General features: G+C 35.9%; 3 protein-coding genes across 4 annotated transcripts in view; 1 reads left to right on the plus strand and 2 right to left on the minus strand.

The window, feature by feature from the left end:
* The first annotated feature begins 2,414 nt into the window (after positions 1-2,414).
* On the plus strand, positions 2,415-6,453 carry LOC107591565 (uncharacterized). The gene is made up of 6 exons (XM_016280757.1): positions 2,415-2,549; positions 2,790-2,854; positions 2,991-3,121; positions 5,440-5,640; positions 5,748-6,155; positions 6,323-6,453. The coding sequence occupies exons 1-6, from the start codon at positions 2,415-2,417 to the stop codon at positions 6,451-6,453; spliced, it is 1,071 nt and encodes a 356-aa protein (XP_016136243.1).
* A 6,157-nt stretch (positions 6,454-12,610) lies between these two features.
* fam114a1 (family with sequence similarity 114 member A1) lies at positions 12,611-21,192 on the minus strand. Of its 2 annotated transcripts, none has more exons than XM_016280688.1 (12): positions 20,887-21,192; positions 20,708-20,792; positions 19,372-19,553; positions 19,064-19,198; positions 18,720-18,872; positions 17,132-17,258; positions 16,618-16,703; positions 16,282-16,512; positions 15,681-15,820; positions 15,521-15,593; positions 13,272-13,325; positions 12,611-13,123 (listed from the first exon to the last, which is right to left on the minus strand). In XM_016280688.1, the coding sequence occupies exons 1-12, from the start codon at positions 21,184-21,186 to the stop codon at positions 12,998-13,000; spliced, it is 1,692 nt and encodes a 563-aa protein (XP_016136174.1). In that variant the 5' UTR covers positions 21,187-21,192; the 3' UTR covers positions 12,611-12,997. The 2 variants fall into 2 exon arrangements, with proteins under 2 accessions (XP_016136174.1, XP_016136173.1); XM_016280687.1 differs by having other exon boundaries at positions 17,093-17,258.
* Positions 21,193-21,859: 667 nt separating this feature from the next.
* Positions 21,860-22,145, minus strand: part of LOC107591566 (protein NOXP20-like) — a 6,362-nt gene continuing 6,076 nt past the window's right edge. The window contains exon 8 of the mRNA XM_016280760.1: positions 21,860-21,938. Coding sequence (XP_016136246.1) covers positions 21,860-21,938 — 79 coding nt within the window. The remainder of the gene's footprint in view (positions 21,939-22,145) is intronic.

Raw genomic sequence — 22,145 nt, forward strand, 5'->3', positions numbered from 1 at the left:
AAAAAAAACTATTTTCATGACATTTACATGCATAAATCTTACTAGATGCAGCAGTCGAGATCATTAGATTGGTGACAGAGGGAGTATCGCCATACATCCATTTGAAAGTGAAAGCAAATGAGTAAAAATCATGATCCTTCATGAATACATTTCACAGGTTTCTCTTATATACACTGTAAAAAAAACTCTGTATTTATGGTAAAAATCCAACAGCTGTGGTTGCCGAAACTTTACCGTAAAAAATATGGTAGCGACGTTTTAGGTTTTACAGTTTTAACTTAAATTTACAATTACATACCGCAATTTCATTAACTGATATAATGTTGATATACCAACCTATTGAAGTACTGAAATCTGTTTTGTACCTTTGTAAAACACTGATAACCACCAAATGCAGGGGTTGATGAGAAAGTCACATAATTAATCAAAGCCCATCACAAGCAGCTTTTAAATAACAACATATATAGAGGGTGCACAGTGTCATTCACACAAATGCTAAACACCATCATGGTAACACACTATACTGAAATAATGCAATAAACATTCATTTAACAACATTAGGTGTAACACACAACCCTAATATACAAAACTGATAAGAAAAAACTAAGAAGAAACATAGTTATTTCAACAAAAAAACATCAAATTTGAAATGTAACACAGGGAATTCTGGGAACGCCGATTTACGGTTATTCACTGTAAATTATACAGTTTTTTTTCACTTCCAAAAAACGGTATACTACCGTAAAATGAATGTCCAATACATGTAATGTCCAATACAGTTTTTCACCGTATTTAGTAGGGGAATTTACCGTTAACCATTTAACAGGTTTTTACTGTAGCATTTTTACAGTCTTTTACCGTTAAATTCACGGTCATTTTTTACAGTGTAGGTCACAAGAGCTGAACTCAAAGACCTGCATATGACAGTGAGCAAGACACACAAACTCTTATTTCACTGAGTGTGTAGCGCTCCCGAGTGACAGATTTAAAACATCTGATTCCCATTTTGAGAAAGGGAATTTTGAATGATGTTAATTCTATAATAATTAGTGTTTTCAGACATGAATATCAAAGTTTCACATGCTGTATTGGTTGTCAAGATCAATATTCTGATGTAAAAACACTGGACAACCACTGCTTTAATACAACTTTGATATTAACAGGTTAATTTAATCCTGGTCTTTTCACATATTGCAGTGCATTAATTTATTCTTTCCTTGTGAAAAGGTCAGTATAATTTGGTGTTTGTTTGTTTAGCAAGGATGCATTAAATTAATTATTAGTTTAATTAGTTATTTCTTGAGCACAAGATCATCAGAATAATTTCTGAAGGATCATGTGGCACTCGCTACATTTACATATAACCAAATAATCCGTTTGTAATCGGATTGCCGGCTCAATCGGACCGAAAAGCCTTCATGTGAACACCTTAATCGATCCGATTGAGCTCGATCGGATTGAAGGTGGTGGTTTATTCCTTTTCTAATACGATTGAGAGTGCATGTAAACACTCGATCGGATTGTACCCCGAAACTGAAAGGACTGCGCATGTGCAAGCGTAATGACATATGACGCGCGGAACGAACGGCTCTTCCTTTTGAATAGAGTGTTGTATAGATGCTTGTCCTGTCATTATAAAACTCTCCTTTCACTTGGCAACTGTGAAGTGGAGCAGGACAACCTCCCACCATTCCTTGTTTTGGATTCTCATCCACTGGCAACCAGTTTTGGGCACGGGGAGGGGCATTTTTACTGCGTGATAAATATGAGTAGCAAGGCACAGCGGTTTATATTTATACATAAATGGATAAATATGAATTCTACTGTTAAAAACAAATAAAGAAACCGTGTAGGAGTGGTTATTATGTGCAAACAGTGAAAAACTCTATATTTGTGCAGTGTGCACATGTAAAAAAAAAAAAAAATCAATTCCGATTTGAAGCTTGTGACACATAACCCGATCACTTTCTTTAGTTCATGTAAACACTACATTCAGATTCATCAATCGGAATTAACTCAATCCGATTGAACCAAAAATTGTGCATGTAAACGTAATGTGATACTGAAAAATCAGCTTTGCCATTACAGGAATAAATTACATTTTAAAATATTTTCAATATATAGAAAATTGTTATTTTGAATTGTAATAATATTTCACAATATTACTATTTTGACTGAATTATTTTATCAAATAAACACAGATTTTGTGTGCATTAAGAATTCCAAAAGCATTTTAAAAAACCGGTATAGTGTTTTCCTCATATTATGGTGTGAGTTTTAACACTGAGTTCAAATACCCCAGAAGAAATCTCAAGGGGTTTAAATGCAGCAGTAGTCCACTACAGTTGGCTCGCTGGATGATGCTGATAAGGTGTTTGGTGCTGAGATCTCTCCTAGTGCCAGTGTGGGTCCTGATGAGAACCTTCCTTCTGCCCTGCCATGATAACTGGATGCTCCTGTCCCTGATCAAATCTGTTTGCTTTGCAGCAGGAATGTCCTTCAGGCTATATGACACACAGCCTTACACACTCATTCTGCCAAGAGTTTATGTATGTGTGCTGCAGAGTGTACCTGGAAAGAGAAGCATTTTTATTTATTTATTTTATTTACCCCTTTGACCACATTTGATGTCAATAATGTATTAATTCAACACCAAGTAGTAGTGCTGTAGACACAAAAGTTTGGGAAACACTAATAATATAATATAGTCTAAAATGATTTGAATCCTTATGAGACAAGCAAACACATTAACAACCTGAAATGGCTTTCTTTGTTCTTACTGTTTTCAGAATTACACGAAACAGGAAGACAGGCAGGAAGTGGTAAAGTGTTTCATCTACGTAATCAAGGCGGTGTTAGTCGTGAAGGACTGACACTAAAAAGTCTTAAAATAAATACGTAGGATTATTTAAAAGTAAACGTGGGACATCTGGAAAAGCCAAAGGGTGAGGTGTAAGGTTGTGTGAGATTTCCAATGTGTGGTCAACAAGTTCAGAGGTTGGGTGGCCTTACAGTGGAGCAGCTGTCACACTGTCTTTTACCATGACGAGATCAGGTGCCTTCAAACTCAGCATTGTCTTCTTTCTCGCCTTCATCCTGTGTCTACCAGAGTTTTTTCCAGGTAAGTAAAAAAAAACCGAGTAAGATGGCTTGGGGTCTTCAAGCGTGAGGGAGGGAAATGTGGCAGTAGTGTGGGTTTTTTTGTGAGCACGTGCGATTCAGAGCAAATATTGCTAAATGTTTCTATGATTGACAGCATGAAACTTCAGTGTTGTCCATGTCTTTTAGAGGTACACAATGAGGCATGTGCATTGTTACCTTCTGTATGTCTTTGTTCCAACAATATTAAAGTTTAAAACTGGATAAATCCCTCTGTCACAGGTGACTACATCATTGTGGTCTGGACATGGTATGGTAAGGGGTGTTAAAAACCACTTGAGAGAGAGAGTGTGTGTGTGTGTGTGTGTGTGTGTGTGCATAAATTTGTATAATGACAAAGGTATGACATAGGTATTACAAGGAGAAGGTGACTTTTCAAAAACGCTTAGAAATCACACAGAATGGAGTGTATTGAAAATCTGAAATAGCACAAAGTTACCTGTGAGGGGTAGGTTTAGGGGTAGGGTTGGTAAAGGGCAATAGAATATACGGTCTGTACAATATAAAACCATTAGGTTTTAGACTGTCTATGAGCAAATTACTCATTCATCCTCATTCTGTCCTTTTAAAACAAGGTTGGTGTGTTGTAAAACAGGAAATGTCACTCTAACTTACCAACAGTAACAGAAAAGATAAAACAGGAAGAACATCGCAAAATATTAAATACAGTTTTAAATGTGTGATAATGGGGTCAGATGATAGAGGAAGTAGCACAATTAGCAAATGATAATAACTTTAAATTTTTGCTGTAATTATTAAAACCTGTTATTTTAGTGTTTAGTGTCTGTGTAAATGATGTTGGATGATAGATAGGTCAATGATCTATTAAAGTGCCCCTATTATGGGTAATGAAAGGTTCATATTTTGGTTTTGGGAGTCCCCAACAACAGGTTGACATGCATGCAAGATCAAAAAACACTTTCATTGTCTTATAATATGCATTTATTTTTACCTTACTTGCTCAACGACTCCCAAACGATTCGTTTAACAATTCATTTTTCCAAACCCCTCCTTTGCGTGACGCTAATCTGCGGTGATTGGTCCGATTGGTCTCATTTTCATTTCATTATGCCTGTAATGCCTGATAAAGCAGCGTTTGTGAGAGGCAATGCTGCTTTGTGTACAGCTCTTACCGGGGAAACTGCTATTTTACCGCTCCAAAAGTGGCACCTAGTGGCATAAAATGAATTAGCATTTTCATTCAGACCAACCTGAAAAGACCAACAAGTGGGCGGGCAATATGCTAATGTTTCATGTTGACGTCAACATGAAACGGCTTGGGATTTGTTTTAAAAACGACTCGTTTAATGATTCAGAATCGACTCTTTCTTTTGAGAGACAATCACTTTATACACGGTGCACTTTCAGATTTAAAATTTTGCAGGATGTTTTCATTCACCTAGAGCTGTGTTACGCACTGCATGAAAGGTAATTTTCAAAAATCCATAATAGGGGCACTTTAATTAAAAAGAAAAATGTAAAATATATGAAAAAATTAATACATACAATGGCTTGAATACACCTCTTCTATGACAACCTTGTTTTAAATTTCTGAATTAAAATTAATTTTGATATTTTTGGGGGTGGGGCTATGAAGTCAAAAATATCAGGGCCATACAAATGTCCAGAAATCATATTGAAGAAAAACTAATTGTAATATAATGCATGTTTCTTTAAATGATAATGAGCTCTGGTCGCCCCGCCCCTCGTGTTACCATTAAAAACAAAACTAATCCACTATGTCCTCAGTGGATCAAATGTTGGGATACAATAAAGACTCTTATGTTCACTTTTACATCCAACTTCAAAACACCTGCATTGCTTACGAGACATTGTTGTCGCTACAGTCTCTTAAACGCGAAGAAAATGGCGGACAGCGTACAGGTGGCTGAGGGCGGAAATATGCTAATACAGGACAGTCCGTTAGCGGTCCTGGGCGGGGCCTGAACAGTATGATGTCATACTGCTCAGAAAATCATGCCTGAAAATTGAGACTGTTTAGGTTTTTTGAGGATTAAGAAATAGAAGTGAATGGATTTTTATCATTGTAGGGTGGTTTGTGTCCACACTGCTAAGACACATTTATATGCAAACACCATGTACAGTAAAAGTGAATTTTGCATCCGATGTCCCCTTTAAGAACTTAAATGCTGGTAACATGGGTTTAAGAACTTTTTCTTTTCTTTACTGTAGACACAGAATGTATTGTATTTTAAACAGAATGTGTTTTAAATTATTAAAATCTGAAGTAAGAGCATCTTTTTTTTTTTTGGTTCTCAGAAATATCACAAATTGAGTTTCTCTGTGAGCTGTTTGACCCTTGCACTCCTGAAAATGATGCACAGGTGTGTACTCCGGCTGACCCTCCATGTGAGACAGAAACGATAAATGCCAGCATTCAAAACATACATGCTGATGGCTGGTATCTGTGTAAGACTGAAATGGATCTGCAGCTTCTCTACAACAATACCTCACAGTCAGGTGGAATGTTTTTTTTATTATATTATATTATATTATATAATATATTATATTATTGTCTACAGTAATAATCAATAATACTAACTGTGTGCATGTTGTACATTTCATAGGAGAGCATATAAAGGTGGTACTGAAAATGAAGGCAGGCAATCTCTCTGGATGGAACATTGATGTGTTTGCGTTTCTCAACAACACTGATCTGTACACTGGACCCCAAAATGACCAGAGACTCTTCTACTGCTACCTCCCACCAGACGACAGCAAATGTCCAGATCTGGACATATCTATGCATGAAAACACCAGCACTCCGACACAAGACACCTCGATTTTAAAAACCATTACTTCTGCAAACCCAGCCGCCTCGTCGCTCAAAACAACTACACTATCTTTCCAAGCAACAGCTTCTACGAATGAGCTGAGGTGCCAACCAGCCAGCAGCAGCAGTTTCCTCTTTTACTACCAGGAGCAAAATGAAACAGCAAGATCAGCTGCATTTCCAGCGACGCAAACAAGAAGAGGTGAGAAACTGTCAGAAAACTGCTGTCTGCAACAATGCTCTGCTACACAGAAGACAAAATACAATAAACCTGACCTTGACCTTAAGTCTAAGTCTATCTTTTCTACTTCTCAAGCAACATTGCACTTTTAGCATTTTTTTATTATTTATTTAATGATTTCGTTTCAGGACAAAAGTTCAGAGAGCAAATATGCGAGGAACAGAAAGAAGATATACATGCAGAGATACATACAGACACTCACTGTAGATCCTTGGGCCTGCACTATACTGTATTACAATATTGTATTTTATATGTTTGATATATTGATATATGGCATATATTCATTCTGACATTAAAATGTATGACAACAGTCAGAAAAAAAATATTTATTTAAAAATAATTTTATATATATATATATATATATATATATCAGTGTGGTTGGCTCTGGTACTGACTGTGGTTGTGGTGACACTAGTGAGTGTGGTCAGCCTGATCTTAAAGAGCAGAAAATGTAGTGAGTATCACTTCAACAAAGCAAATCTAGTCAGGCCCAACAGCCCTTTGGCACATCATGAACGTTTCAACTTGGAATCCATAATTCACAATGCATCCACATTAGATTTATTTATACAGATCTATCTCATTTTGGTCTTCTCACTTTAGGAAAGTCCAGTTTGGCCGTATTTGTGCCGGTTTCAGCCAGTGAACATCAGTTCAAAGAGCTCAGGAAACAAAAAGGAAATTGTGAGTAACTAAAAAGTTTATAGAGCCACAAATATTTTCAATCATTGTGCTGATTAATTCTCTCATTTTTACTTTCAGTAATGAGAGATGCCCCTGATGTGTCCATAGCAATATGCAGCATAAGTGGTAAGCAAGTGTTTATGTCTTATGATTGTTAGGCAAATGTGTCTTTTTTTAAAGCAACTATTCTTCATTTGTGTAAATAAATATCTTACAAAAAGTACTAGTGCCATGGCACTAAGTTATTGCCATGACCAAGGAACGTGGAGGACTACCCTGAAGGCTCCCATGGTATTACCATAAAAACCATGTTCAAAAATATGCTAATGCATACTTTTTTGTGTGTGTGATGCTTTTTTTGTTAGTATTATTTTGAGTTTTAGTGCTTTCAGTGTCCAGTAAAGAAATTGGTGAATAAGTGAACTGGATAAAGGAAACTGGAAAATATATTGACAAGGCATTATACATGTAGATTGCTAATAACACACAGCGCTTGTGTGTCCTATTTTTATATCATTTTTATATTTTCAATTATTTCATAAGTTATTAAAGGCTGATCAATTTCAGTCTCTTTCATCTCTGCAGATGGTGCTGTATTCTCTCAGATCTCTTCGGTGGAGAACAGAACAGATGGTAAACAAACAACCTGTTCTATCATTCTGCACCCAGAAGAGATATGTGCTTTATCACAAAGCTGTGAAGTAACCTTACATCTTTAACCAGCACTGAGTTTCCTTACTTCTCCAGACCACTAACTCTCCATCTATACTTTCCCAGAACACCTTCTGAAGGTAGCGGACCTCAAGAGAAGTAAGTTTTGGGATATTTTTATGCAGTGTGACAGAGTACAATAATTACAGGCGTAGAGTCCCTGAATTTATTTAATAATGAAAATTCTGTCATCCTTTATTCACCTCATGCTGTTCCAACCAGTTGACTTTCTTTTTTCTGTGGAATATAAATAAAGATGTTTTGAGAATGTTCATGCTGTTCATTTCCATATAATGAAAGTGAATGGGGTTTAGGGGATGGCAAGCTTTAAAGGGACACAAAAGCACATATTATGTGACTCTTCTGGAGCCATATGATAACTTTGTGTGCCATGGGCTGTGGTCACCATTCGCTTTAATTGCATGAAATAGCAGACATTCTGCTAATTCTATTTTTGTTCCCTTTAAGAAACGTTCAATTTTTGGTTGAACTATTTCACACACACGCACACAACAATGTATGTACAGTGTGTGTGTGTAGATATTCACATCCAGTGTATACTGGATGAGACTATATAAATTGTATCTGTATTTAGTCTCCTATACAGTATATTCCCTTATAGAGTCATGGCCTGTGTGTGTAATATTTTATAATTGTCTCTCATGTTTTAGGAATGTCACCAATCTATGAAATTACAGGTATGAATGGGATGCACAACACATTTATGTATATATATATATATATATATATATATATATACTGTAATACTGTGTATATATATATATATATATATACAGTATATATAAGCAAGCTCTAATCTGCTAAATGCAACCATGTATATGCCTTATAAGGCATTCATTTATCTGTAACATTGCTTTAAAACAATATGCATTGAATTGTTTGAAAAGGGCTATTCAAAAAATAAAATAAATAAAAAATTGCTTAAAATTTGTTTCCAGAGTCCTCATTAGATGAAGAAGAGCAAAATAAAGATGAGGAAGAGGGGCAATGCAATGTCTCAATAACAAAGGAAGGTAAACATATATCTACAAAACAAACTGTGTGCACTTCATGAAAATGAAAATTATAAATAAAAGATGTGTATTGTTTTCCTCTTTATAATGGTGATAATTTATTAGGTTGGATAAAAAAATGCCCCAAAAGTCAAAACCCTCAAGCATGTCATGTGTTTTTTAATATTAAACATAGCATTTGTATGCTTTAAATTCAATGTAAGTGGAGACTTTACAAAGCAAATTAATACTTCAAAAAGATGTCCTCACTGATTTCTTCATCCATCAGCTGATGTAACACTAGACTGATGTCTGATGCTATGCTCTTGGCATTTTGATGTCACTACTAGCTCCTATCCAGTGTAGCCTGAAACAGTTTTTGAATCTTGCATAATGTCTCATCCGATCACATTGATGATCACACAAGCTGATGATCGGTAGATCTTTGATGCCAGTATGTTGCTTGGGGCAGAATAAATTACACTACAGATGGCCTCCTGGCTGTCTAATGCTGCCATGGTTATAGAATTCTACAAGATACATTTTTAAATAAATATTGTTATTTTTACAGAGTTTAAAAAGTCAAATCAGCTCCAACATCTGGCAGCACAGGGCCACTGTGAACCACCTAGTAAGTGACTATGTATGATTCAGTTACTCAATGAATTATGTAGATGCAACAAGTATTAATTTAATATGTTTGTTTACACTCTTTCCCATTCTGTTTTTTTCCATCTCCAGCTTACCTGCATCATCGAAGCTTTTCTTGTTCCGGTCATGAAGAAGATGGGGGAGCTTTAACAATTTAAATCTAAAGCCGCGTTTCCACTGCAGGAACTAGTGACTTTGGGCCGGTACTCAGTGTGTTTCCACCGCAGGAACCAGGATCTAAATAAAGTTCCGGGTAAAAAATTGCCCCTCAGAATGTCCCTGCTCGCGAGGTAGTATTTTTTCAAAGTTCCGGAACTTTCGGGGGCGGGAATTGAGCGCTGAACATGCTGATTGGTTGAGTTCACGCAGCATTGTATTTCAACCACTATTTGCATATATACATATTTTTTAATATTACTGTTATTGTGTCATGAAATGTAGTTTTAAAAGTATTTCAGGTGAGAATGTAGTTGTTTAAAACTCAAATATGCTGTTTATTTATAAAAACAGCGCCTATTTGAAAATGTGCTTAGCCGATTTCGGAGACGGGAGCTCCACGAGATCAGCCCAGTAGCCGGCGCTCAGTGCTCATGTTTCCTGACGAAAGCAGCAATCTAAAGCCGCGTTTCCACTGCAGGAACTAGTGACTTTGGGCCGGTACTCAGTGTGTTTCCACCGCAGGAACCAGGATCTAAATAAAGTTCCGGGTAAAAAATTGCCCCTCAGAATGTCCCTGCTCGTGAGGTAGTATTTTTTCAAAGTTCCGGAACTTTCGGGGGCGGGACTTGAGCGCTGAACATGCTGATTGGTTGAGTTCACGCAGCATTGTATTTCAACCACTATTTGCATATATACATATTTTTTAATATTACTGTTATTGTGTCATGAAATGTAGTTTTAAAAGTATTTCAGGTGAGAATGTAGTTGTTTAAAACTCAAATATGCTGTTTATTTATAAAAACAGCGCCTATTTGAAAATGTGCTTAGCCGATTTCGGAGACGGGAGCTCCACGAGATCAGCCCAGTAGCCGGCGCTCAGTGCTCATGTTTCCTGACGAAAGCAGCCTCAACTCCCGTTATACTCTTACTTGAATGTGTATCTGCACTTTGTTGTTTATGATGTGAGAAGTCAGCTAGCGCGTGCACTGAACAAAACACCGCGTTTCAGGGATGACTCATCTGAACGCTGCTGATTGGCCACTGCGTTCATAAAAACAACAAAATCGTGTGTGATTGGCTATAATGCGCAATGCTGTAAAACGCGATAAGAAATAAGATGCAACACGAGTAGATCAAAATTTGATGTCGCAATCAACACTTTTCATTTAATTTCACTCACAAGCCATAATGGATTTAGTTTAATAGTGTTGTTGGGCCATTTTTGTCCCATGCCCCTATTAATTTCCGCCCTGTGGCCAGCCACACAAGCTCTGACCAAGCATTGCAATAACAAAGCAAGTTCGGCATCAGTTTTTAAGCACTTTCCCTGTTTATATTAGCAAAATTTTGCAGGAAAAAAAGGTCCACTCTCAAAAATGTTTTGCAAGGGCGTTGGTTTACTTTTGACATTGGTGGCGACATAACACAGCAGAATAAATAACATTTATGAAACAGTTGTTGTCAGATTTTATTGGTGATTTCAAATATGAAATTTAATCGTAAGCTTGGTGTTCAGTGTTGGAGAATTTGATGTTTCCCCTTTCGAAGAGATAGGAGCTACACTTGCATGCCGAGAGGCCTTTCAAAGATGGCCGCCGAGTGACTTGCCCTAAAGGGATTTTTTTGGTGATATTTCAGCTAAAAGTTTGCTTTGTACATTCAGTTTAACAATATTAAGTTAAAGTTAAAGACTGCCCGCAGCGACTCAGGATGCTGTTCCAAATCCTGCCGCTCCACTCACATAGTTTTCCATAAAATCACATTATATTTGTCCCAAATTATTGTTAATGTACATAATGGAAGTTTGTGTATTGAGCATCTTTCAGCACAACGTTTGTCTTTCTGTCCGTATGCTTTATATAGAGTATTATAATAATAGCCATAGATCGCGCTTTCTCTTTCCGTTTTCTGTTTTGTCAAACACCGTACTTCAAACTATCTTTTGGACTGCTGTCTTGAAATCGGTGCAATACCTGCGAGTTGTCCTAGATGCGGCGCTGCGCTTACATTCTTCAGTGTCCTTGAAAGTGCGCCATTTTTTTACGTATTTTCTTTAACTTCTTAGGTAATACCAATGGTATTATATATTTCCAATAAGCCCAAAATTACAAAAACACACATATATATTTAATTGTTTGATCAAAATTATTGCTATCTTTCGCACGCTTCCGACTTCTACCTTTCCATATATGGACTGCCCGCTCATTTCTACGAGTAGTTGTATTGTGTGTTTAGAAGTTGTTTTTGTTAGTGTCCTTTCACAGATCTGCAGGTGACAGTCAATCGACTGATCTTAACTACAAGATTATTAATTATTATTTTATGTCGCTCAGAGTCCAAAAATGAGAGGGAACATAATTATACATAATTACCAGTCTAATGAGATTTAATAATTATATAACACCAGTCTAAAGCTCTTGTGGTTATTAAAATAACATCCATGTTTCCATAATGCATCTTCACTTCATCATAGTTCACCCAAAAATTAAAATGACCCCATGATTTACTCACCCTCAAGCCATCAGGTGTATATGACTTTTTTGATTCAGACGAATACAATCGGAGTTCCGCTAAAGCTAGAGATTACGGTTTGTAATATTATATAATAATATATAAAGTTTTAAAAATGTATCTTACACAAACGCATCGCTTCACTTCAGAAGGCCTTTATTGCTACTTTATCGCCCGGAGCCATGTGGGGCACTTTTTATGATGGATGGGTGCACTTTTTTAGGCTTCAAACGGATGGCTTGAGGGTGAGTAAATCATGGGGTAATTTTCATTTTTGGGTGAACTACCCTTTTAAACATAAATAAGCTTCTTTTACATTTGATGTACAAATATCTATAACTGAGAACAGTGAGAACTGAATATTTTCACAACAGATGCTGAATAAAAAATATATAAAGTTTTAAAAATGTATCTTACACAAACGCATCGCTTCACTTCAGAAGGCCTTTATTGCTACTTTATCGCCCGGAGCCATGTGGGGCACTTTTTATGATGGATGGGTGCACTTTTTTAGGCTTCAAACGGATGGCTTGAGGGTGAGTAAATCATGGGGTAATTTTCATTTTTGGGTGAACTACCCTTTTAAACATAAATAAGCTTCTTTTACATTTGATGTACAAATATCTATAACTGAGAACAGTGAGAACTGAATATTTTCACAACAGATGCTGAATAAAAAAAAAATTCAGTCTTTAGTTTCCTTTTATTTATATTACAGATTATGTTCTTGGTTCATTTTATTCAAAACAATGTATGAGTGATTGATATTATTAGGTGAATGGCAGTGGCAGTTAGACCTCCAAATCTTCTTAGACAATACAACACAAGATTAATCATCTTCATGTTTTGTAAACTAACTTAAACAAGATTGGACATAGTATCAAGAAGAATGATACATAAGCAGCTTCCTAAATAAGTTAGGAGTTTCAGAATCTTATTTTCCTAATTATCTCATTGTAAGAGTCTATATATAGACTAGAATTGCACTTTTTTGGTGTAAGCTCTCATATTGAAGCAACATACCTAAACACAAAACATAGATACAGACAGAAACACAAAAACAGAATAAGGGCACTATTCTGTGGATGCTAGTTCTGGGGCTGGCTTGACCACAGTTCTGCTGGTCTGGATGTGTGAGACCTGAAGAACAGGCAACAGCAGCTGGAATGCACTGTGAATGTATGTAGTGCTATTACAACCCTAGGGAAACAAGACACATAGTGTAGTGATGAAGGGTCATCATTATCTCAACTACAGTCATTGTAATCATTAAAGGTCCCCTAATGCGGTCCCCTCATTTGTTAGCTGTGCATTATGAAAAAAAAAAAAAAATAACATTCAGTTTTACCTCCAGCATCACACTGTCCACTAGAGGATTTACTTCTTCTGCTTTTCTCTGACTCTATAGGGTCAAAAAATAGAGAAACAAAAAAACAAAAGGATGTTAAATCTAAACTTCAGAACAAAAATTATATAATTTATTAATTTCAGCAAAACCCATTTTATTTCAATATATATGTATATATATATATATGTATGTGTGTATATATATATATATATATATACTGAGTTACATAGTTCTGAGTTGTTGCAACCCAGTGTTATTTTATCATTATTCATATACTGTAAAAAATATACCATATTAGTACATACTATACTACTATACTTTTTTTATTTTAGTTTTAGTAAATTTGCTTTTGTCATTTTTATTTTTTTTCATTATTATTAATTTCAGGAAAAAACGTTTTTATTTCAGTTAGTTGCCAAAGTGAAAAATTTGCGCTGAAAAGGCGTGGACAGTTATATTTGTGGTTCACCTTACTGCATATGCATTTTTAGGACTTTCCCTTTCAGAGGAGAGTGAATGAATCATGCAAGATCTTTTACTAAGATCTTTTACTAAGATTTGCGGCAGTCAATTTACTGGTATTTGCGCCATTATTTAATGCCTAAAAAAGCATGCCTTAAGCCATTTTGCACTTGAATTGGCTGTGATAATTGCTCATTTGTGTTGCTCTTGGTAGATTGCATTAGTCATTATGGAAATGATCTGGAAATGATTTATGCATTGTCAGTAGGTCAACCACACAACTTTCCACTCCCATTGGTGCTTTTATGGGATTGCGATCTCATGTTAAAGTACCCCTATAATGCCATTTTTAAAGTTCCTAATATTGTTTTGGGAGTCTCCCGTTTTCTCAGAATATGCACTTAATATCACCTCATTTTCCAACAGTTCTCAAACGATTCGTTTCGAAGCAGTTCTAAGATTCAGTCTCTAAACCCCTCCTTTCCATGAGCCTACACTGCTCTGATTGGTCAGATGGCCCAGTCTGTTGTGATTGGTCTACTATGTACAACGCGCGTCAGAAACGATATGGCCATTGTCATAGTTCCGTATTTTGAATGCTCGATAGAAAGTATAATCATCTATTATTTATCATACTTACAGGTTGTGAGACAGCTGGTCCAAATAAACTGGGTACTGAGACATTTTTCAAGAGCAAGCGTTTTGTGAATCCCACGTTGAACTCCCCGAGATTAGAGAAGCAGTGGTTAGTAAAATGACGTGTTTGAGGGCGGGTCAAGTTGTTCGCGGCCGGCCAATGCAGATAATAATAAAATAGGTACTGGGCATTATGCAAATGTGTAGCTGTCACGGAAGTGGGATTTGAAAGTACTAACGACTCGTTTAGGCTATTCAGAGTCGATTCTTTCTTTTGGGAGACAGTAACTTTATTTATTGTGCACTTTCGGCTTTACAACTTAGCAGATGGTTTGCATTCACATACAGCTACATTACACACGGCATCAAAAGCAATATTCGAAACGGCATAAAAGGGGCACTTTCATTTGCCCTGTTTAGTAAATCCAGTCCTTAAGATTTAACAAAATTAAGACATTACAACAGAAATGCTCCCAAACCACAAGAGAACAGTGTTGAACTGTCATGCTCTGGAAATGCATGCATATAGTATTGTCTAATTTCGCGGCGCAACTTCCGCAAAGTGCATTTCTCTTATGTTCCGACTTCATTTTGTTTTCACAATTGTTTTGTTTGTTCTGTAAATTTTGTTGTGTTATGCCAGAGTAGAAACATTTTCAACCAGCAAATAAAATAGTTGGGACATCAATGAGGAAATGATTGGTTCAAGAAATGTGTCTATATGACAGGTGGTTGGAGAGTCAGAAAAATGAAAGGGCTTGGTGATTTCAGATTTCATCTGAATAAGGAAAGTCATTCCAGAGGATGAGCTGTTAGTCATTGCTTTTAGTTAAAAGATGAAGACAAATTATTGTTTTCTCGGCAATAACATCAACTGACGAAGTATGACAGGTGGTTGGAGAGTCAGAAAAATGAAAGGGCTTGGTGATTTCAGATTTCATCTGAATAAGGAAAGTCATTCCAGAGGATGAGCTGTTAAGTCATTGCTTTTAGTTAAAAGATGAAGACAAATTATTGTTTTCTCGGCAATAACATCAACTGACGAATCGTTCACAATAAGACTAGGAACGTCCATTAAGAAATTAAATAGGGTCAGTTATGTCATGGATAATGTTTTCAGAATGAACTGAGCTCAGGTCAGTCAGACTCACCCCTACAGCCAGTAATGTGTCCGTGAACTTTAGGGCCAGGCATTTGACTTCCTTACACATGGCACTGGTTAACCTGAGCACACACAACAGTCACTAAATAGCTAATAAAAGGACTTTAAAATAACAAATAACATCTTACAGAAATGGCTGAGGAACTCACCTGACCAGTATACTGGCCTGTTGGCAGGCTGGCTTCTCCAGCTCTTGTCCGTGTAAAATCAGCTCGGCCACTTTGTGTAGCTGTTCTATACTACGAGCGGTCACTTCAGCAAGACTGCCCACTGATGACATATACGCCTTCTACATACACAAACATACACAGTTACCTAAATATTGATACACAAATTATTAGAATGATTTCTGAACGATCATGTGACTGTGAAGACTGGGGAAATGGCTGCTAAAAATTCTATTTAAATTTTAAAATAGACAGCAGTTATTTTAGGCATTAATATTATTTTGCAATATTACTGTTTTACTGTATTTTCATCAAATAAATGCAGCCTTGGTGAGCATAAGAGACTTCTTTTAGAAACATAGAAAATTATGTAATTATTGCAAATGGTATTTTTTGAGAAGAAATAAATTAATACTTTTATCCAGCAAGGATCAAATTAAATTGATCAGTAAAGACATGTGTACATCAAATAAATGCTATTTATCAAAGAAACAAATGCATCAGTTTCCAATTATAAAGCAGCACAAGTGTTTTCAAAATTTATAATAATAAGACATGTTTCTTGAGCAGCAAATATACGCACACAGTTCAGACTTGATAACGCACTCAAAGCATTTGAGTTTCCGTCCTTTGCATTATTTTCCTCATTCTCTCCCTCTTCTCCCTTCTCTTTCTTTTCTTCTTCTTTCTGTTCCTCCTTTTCTGGTGCAGGGCAAGTGGTGGAGCTCTCTTCCTTTAATTCCTCCGTTACATTCTTGACATCTTTGCGGGATTGCTCCACTTCTCGCACCCAATCATGAGCTTTTATACGGGCCTGCAAGGCACACGGTATGATTAGTGTTTGTGCTTGTGTGCTGGAGAGAGTAGGTACACATTTGTGTTGCAAGTGGATATGCAGTGTGTGTATGTGTGGCTGTACTTTGTTCAGTTTGTCTGGAGTTGCAGCAACATGGAGCTCAAAGAGTAGCTCAGTAAGAACACTGACAAACTCCTCTCCATCAGCAGCTGAAACACACAGATCACGTAAATTTAATACCCAAGGGCAAAAAGGAGGAGGACTGAAATATTTATAGTGCTCTGACAGAGTCGTCTGTCGTATCAAATCAATGTTAGTTCATTGAGATTTGCTAATATTGGGTTTTCAGATACTTGGTGATTTCAACCAGAATTATAGACTACAAAATCATTTCACAGCCGTAATAATTATATAGATTATATAACTAATAATTTTAACTCAAAATCTGTGATTTGAATGTGACCATTTAACCTGATTAATCTACATTAATGCACAAATTGTAATACAGATTTATCAAGCGCAGGATCTTGATTGTGGTCCGGATTTGACTGTGATGATCTGGATTTGACTAATTATGTTTTGGCATTTGAAGACTCACAGAGAGGAGTGGAACATTGAATTTGTGAATAAAGATCACCGTTTTCCCCTGAGGCGGCATCAGCTTCCTCCTCCTCATGAGTGATGAAGATCTCTTTAATTGCAATCAGCTCCTTCTTCAGAACTTCCAAATCTTCCTCCTCCAAAGAGGACAAGAATTCCTGCACCTGAAATGAGGAGAGAAACATAAAGAAAAGAGGAAAGGAGAAGGACTTTCATGTCTAACTTATTAGATATGCTGCATTTATTTGATCAAAAATACAGTAATATTGTAAAATATTATTACACTTTAAACTTTATTATTACACTTTGTTTACTATTTTAATATAATTTAAAAATGTAATTTATTCCTGTGATGGCAAAGTTGGATTTTCAGCATCATTACTCCAGAAACATTTCTTATTACTACCATCAAGGTGCAAAACATTGACAGAGTCTTTGCAGTCACTTATGATAAATTTAATGCATCTTTTCTGATTTTTTTTTTTTAATCTTTCAAAAAATACCTGACCAAACTAAGGGTTGTGTATGCTAGTTTCATGTCAATAGTATCACACATTGGTCTCTTACTTCACAAGTAATAAGATCATTATTAATATTTCATGTCCATTTATTTATGTATTTGATAAGTAGATGTGTAATAGTGGGATAACTGTACAGTCAATCATTAGTGCAAAATAAAGCTCTCATGGGTTTATTTTGCAACAGGCAAAAAAACTCCAAAAAAAATATGCTGCATTTATTTGATCAAAAATACAGTAATATTGTAAAATATTATTACACTTTAAACTTTATTATTACACTTTGTTTACTATTTTAATATAATTTAAAATTTTAATTTATTCCTGTGATGGCAAAGTTGGATTTTCAGCATCATTACTCCAGTTTTCAGTGTCACATGATCCTTGAATTCCTGCACCTGAAATGAGGAGAGAAACATAAAGAAAAGAGGAAAGGAGAAGGACTTTCATGTCTAACTTATTAGATATGCTGCATTTATTTGATCAAAAATACAGTAATATTGTAAAATATTATTACAGTTTAAACTTTATTATTACACTTTGTTTACTATTTTAATATAATTTAAAAATGTAATTTATTCCTGTGATGGCAAAGTTGGATTTTCAGCATCATTACTCCAGAAACATTTCTTATTACTACCATCAATGTGCAAAACATTGACAGAGTCTTTGCAGTCACTTATGATAAATTGAATGCATCTTTTCTGATTTTTTTTTTTTAATCTTTCAAAAAATACCTGACCAAACTAAGGGTTGTGTATGCTAGTTTCATGTCAATAGTATCACACATTGGTCTCTTACTTCACAAGTAATAAGATCATTATTAATATTTCATGTCCATTTATTTATGTATTTGATAAGTAGATGTGTAATAGTGGGATAACTGTACAGTCAATCATTAGTGCAAAATAAAGCTCTCATGGGTTTATTTTGCAACAGGCAAAAAAACTCCAAAAAAAAGAGGAATTTTGAAAAATTATTTTGTTGTTAGACAAAGCATTAAAATAATGTAGGACATAGTCTTGGATGGAAATGTATTTCTGTTGACATTAGTATTTCAGCTTGTTTTTACACTGGTAAAATGTATTATAGGTGTGTGTTACTAACCCTCCCTTCACTCTCATTGGAAAGTATCTCCAGTGCCTCAAGATGAGACAAGCCTTGGTAATCATCAAACAAGATCCCATAGTGGGCGGTTGGTTCTGTGACCATCTGACTGCTCAGTCTCTCTCTCTCCTTCTCCTTTGCTTCTTTTAACATCTGCACACAAACACAACATAAGCACATACAGCAGCTAAGTGACACACAAGCATATACTGAAAACATGGCAGGATTTTCCAAAAAAAACACTGTATCTTCTAAGGTAAGACGGTTGTAGGCACTCCGCTGGGAAAACAACACCCAATAATCATGGTGAGAAATGTTATTTGAGCATTTGTTGACCATCTAACCTGAGACAGAGAGACAGTTCTCTGCATCAGTATTTTGGTCTTTTTAAAACCTGGGTCTCTCTCTGCCAAGACATTCATGGTCTTCTTTCCAATGAACTCCAAAGCATCAAGACCTCCTGTTATTACTGACTTTCCCTGAAAACGCAAGAGGGAGAAAACATTTGTATGAACATGACAATTTTTCTGTGATCCACTCACAAGTGGTCAGCCGAGACTCATTACTATCTCAAAAGCATCTCCAGATTTGAAGTATTGGGTCTGATTTTGCTACATTTCAGTGATATGGTAAATCATATGAGCAGACTCACAGTGCTCTGAACAGCGCTGCTGATGGTTGACAGTACTCCTCTCTGCACCTCCTCTGAATGAACGTGTTCTGCCGTCTCTGTCCCAGAATGCTCATGGGCCTCTTCTGCCTCCTCACATGATGAGCTCTGACGGATTCGTAATGCCACACCTGCTTTCTCTTTTACAGAGCTTAACCCTTGACCTAGGGACAATCAAAGGATGGAAAAGCATTCAACTTTAGGGCAGCATTTACCCTGCAAGGCCTAATGCACAGAACAGATACTGACTAAATCGGATTTATTGTCCAGATAGTTTACAACTGTGACAATAATATCTACTAAGACACACTGAGCTGACAATAGCACTTTCTGCATTTAGAAGTTAGCCCTTTAGTATTATGCCTCACATGTGTTTTTATATGAATGCTATCTAATATGATATTATTTTGCAAGTTCTTGCTCTGTATGCTGTTAATTTAAATAATACAACAAAAAAATTAAAATGTGTGTACCGTAATGCACTTTAAATCACTTTACCTTGGTCCCATCGACTGCATGAATAACAAAACAGATCATTTGAGATCATTGCAAAATTTAAAAAAAAGACTCTTCAAACATTTGGGGTAAGATTTTTTTTTTTTTAAGAAATGAATACTTTTTATTCTGCAAAGATGCATTAAATTGATCAAAAGTAACAGTTAATTTATAATGTTATAAGAGTTTTTTTTTTTCAAATAAATGCAGAACTTTCTATACATAAAGTATTCTTTAAAAAAAAAAGTATCAAGGTTTCCACAAATATATTAAGCAGCACAGCTATTTTCAATATTCATAATAATAATAATAAGCATCAAATCAGTATATTAGAATGATTTCTGACGGATCATGTGACACTGAAGACTGGAGTAATGATGCTGAAAATTCAGCTTTGCTGTCACAGGAATAAATTACTTTTTAAAACGTATTAAAATAGAAACCATTATTTTAAATTCTAATAAAATTTCACAATATTATTATTGTTTTTACTGTATTTTTAATCAAATACAACTTCTTTTAAAATGATAAAAAATTTGCATCAACACTAAACTTTTGAACAGTATAGTATTTTTTTATTGAATTTAGAAATACTTTTTAGTTGCCACAAATTGGATAGCAAAAAATTTAATCTCATATGTATTTTTGCTGTTTACATGCATGCAACAAAATCTGATCTGTGCTAGATCAACAACCCAAATGCTAAAATGTGACAAAAACACAGATTGATACTCTCTGTGACGATGTTATCTTACAGTTACCTGTGGAAGGATCTACTGTATGGTTAGCCTCACTGTAGTGACAGGTTGCTATGGTGACTTACCCACAGTGGATGTAGCAGTGGTCAGAAGTGACCTCCCCCAGGAGCCCCAACTACTCCAGCCTTTAGGTTTAGACTCATCCGGGCACTGATAACATGCATCCACACAGCCGAAAAATACACACAAAAGATGGATTTATGGATTTTGTGACGCAAACACAGATCAATCCTATTAAATGTACCTCTGTTCCCTGCACTTCTTCCTGTGTAACATCTGCATCCAGGCTCACTGAATCCACACATTCAGTCACCTGACCCTCAGGTTTTTCTTCTGATGGATGTACCTGCTTCACTTCAACACCTTTAGTTGTACTGTGCTCTTCTGCAGCCACATTGGTTGAGTCAGAGGCCGATGTGTCTAGTGAGATTTGTGATATCAGCAGGACCTCGTCTGTATTTGCTGCAGTCTCATCAGAGGCAGTCGTCTGGAGGGAAGGGGGAGATTTTGTAGCGAGGTCTCCCAAGGTCTCATCTTGCGACATGGTGCTCTGATAAAAAAATAGATAAACAAACAAAGTGTAGCAGCTGGCCATGACAGGCTGTGACTGACAACAAACTAACTGGTGACTAAACACTGAGACAGCTGAGCTCTGACTAAGGTTTGCAAATTACAACTGGAAATTGTTCAACGGCATTAGCAAAAACACATCACAAGCACACTGAAAAGAAAAATGATGTTGCTCTTGTGAAATATCAAGTCACATTCTAAAATATGTTGCACTGAGACTCGTTTCTCAAAAATGCAGATATAAATTGGCTTGTCGATGTGCATATAGAACATACTGGGTGTTATTTAGGAGACTAATGCTAATGGGTTGCTAATATAATGTCTATAATAATTTGGAATCCATCCTAGTAGGATCAAGAACAATTTGCTAAGATCTTCCCTTATAACTGAAATTCATATCTATTAGGATCTTATTTAATGAATTTGTTTTATTTATTTATTTATTTTTCAAATTATGCCGATAATTCCATTAGGATTTCTTTGGGGACTAGGGAATTCTTAAGGCATTTCAATGAATGAGAGAGATCTGCAGTCGGGTTAATGCAACACAATGACACTACAGCTTCAAACATAATGTGAATACAACACATACTGTACATGTGCATGTAAAGCTAATAATTCAGCTAAATCATATTTTGTATTTAATCTCATCGTTTCAACAGGTTTGTTGTCAGGTTAAGGTTAGATTTGGGTTTAGCAACTATCATCGTCTCTGTATAAACCCCACTGCACTTGTGAGATATATTAATAGATACCTTGAATATAATATTAAAGCGGTCATATGATGCGAAGTTTTCCTTTCTCTTTGGAGTGTTACAAGCTGATTGTGCATAGATAAGATCCCTGAAGTTGCAAAGACTAAAGTCTCAAAACCAAAGAGATATTCTTTATCAAAGTTAAGACTCTGCCACGCCCCCCTAAAACAGCTCGTTC

Source organism: Sinocyclocheilus grahami, unplaced genomic scaffold (assembly GCF_001515645.1).
Source record: "Sinocyclocheilus grahami isolate Dianchi unplaced genomic scaffold, SAMN03320097.WGS_v1.1 scaffold143.1, whole genome shotgun sequence".
NCBI classification, from domain to species: Eukaryota; Metazoa; Chordata; class Actinopteri; order Cypriniformes; family Cyprinidae; genus Sinocyclocheilus; species Sinocyclocheilus grahami.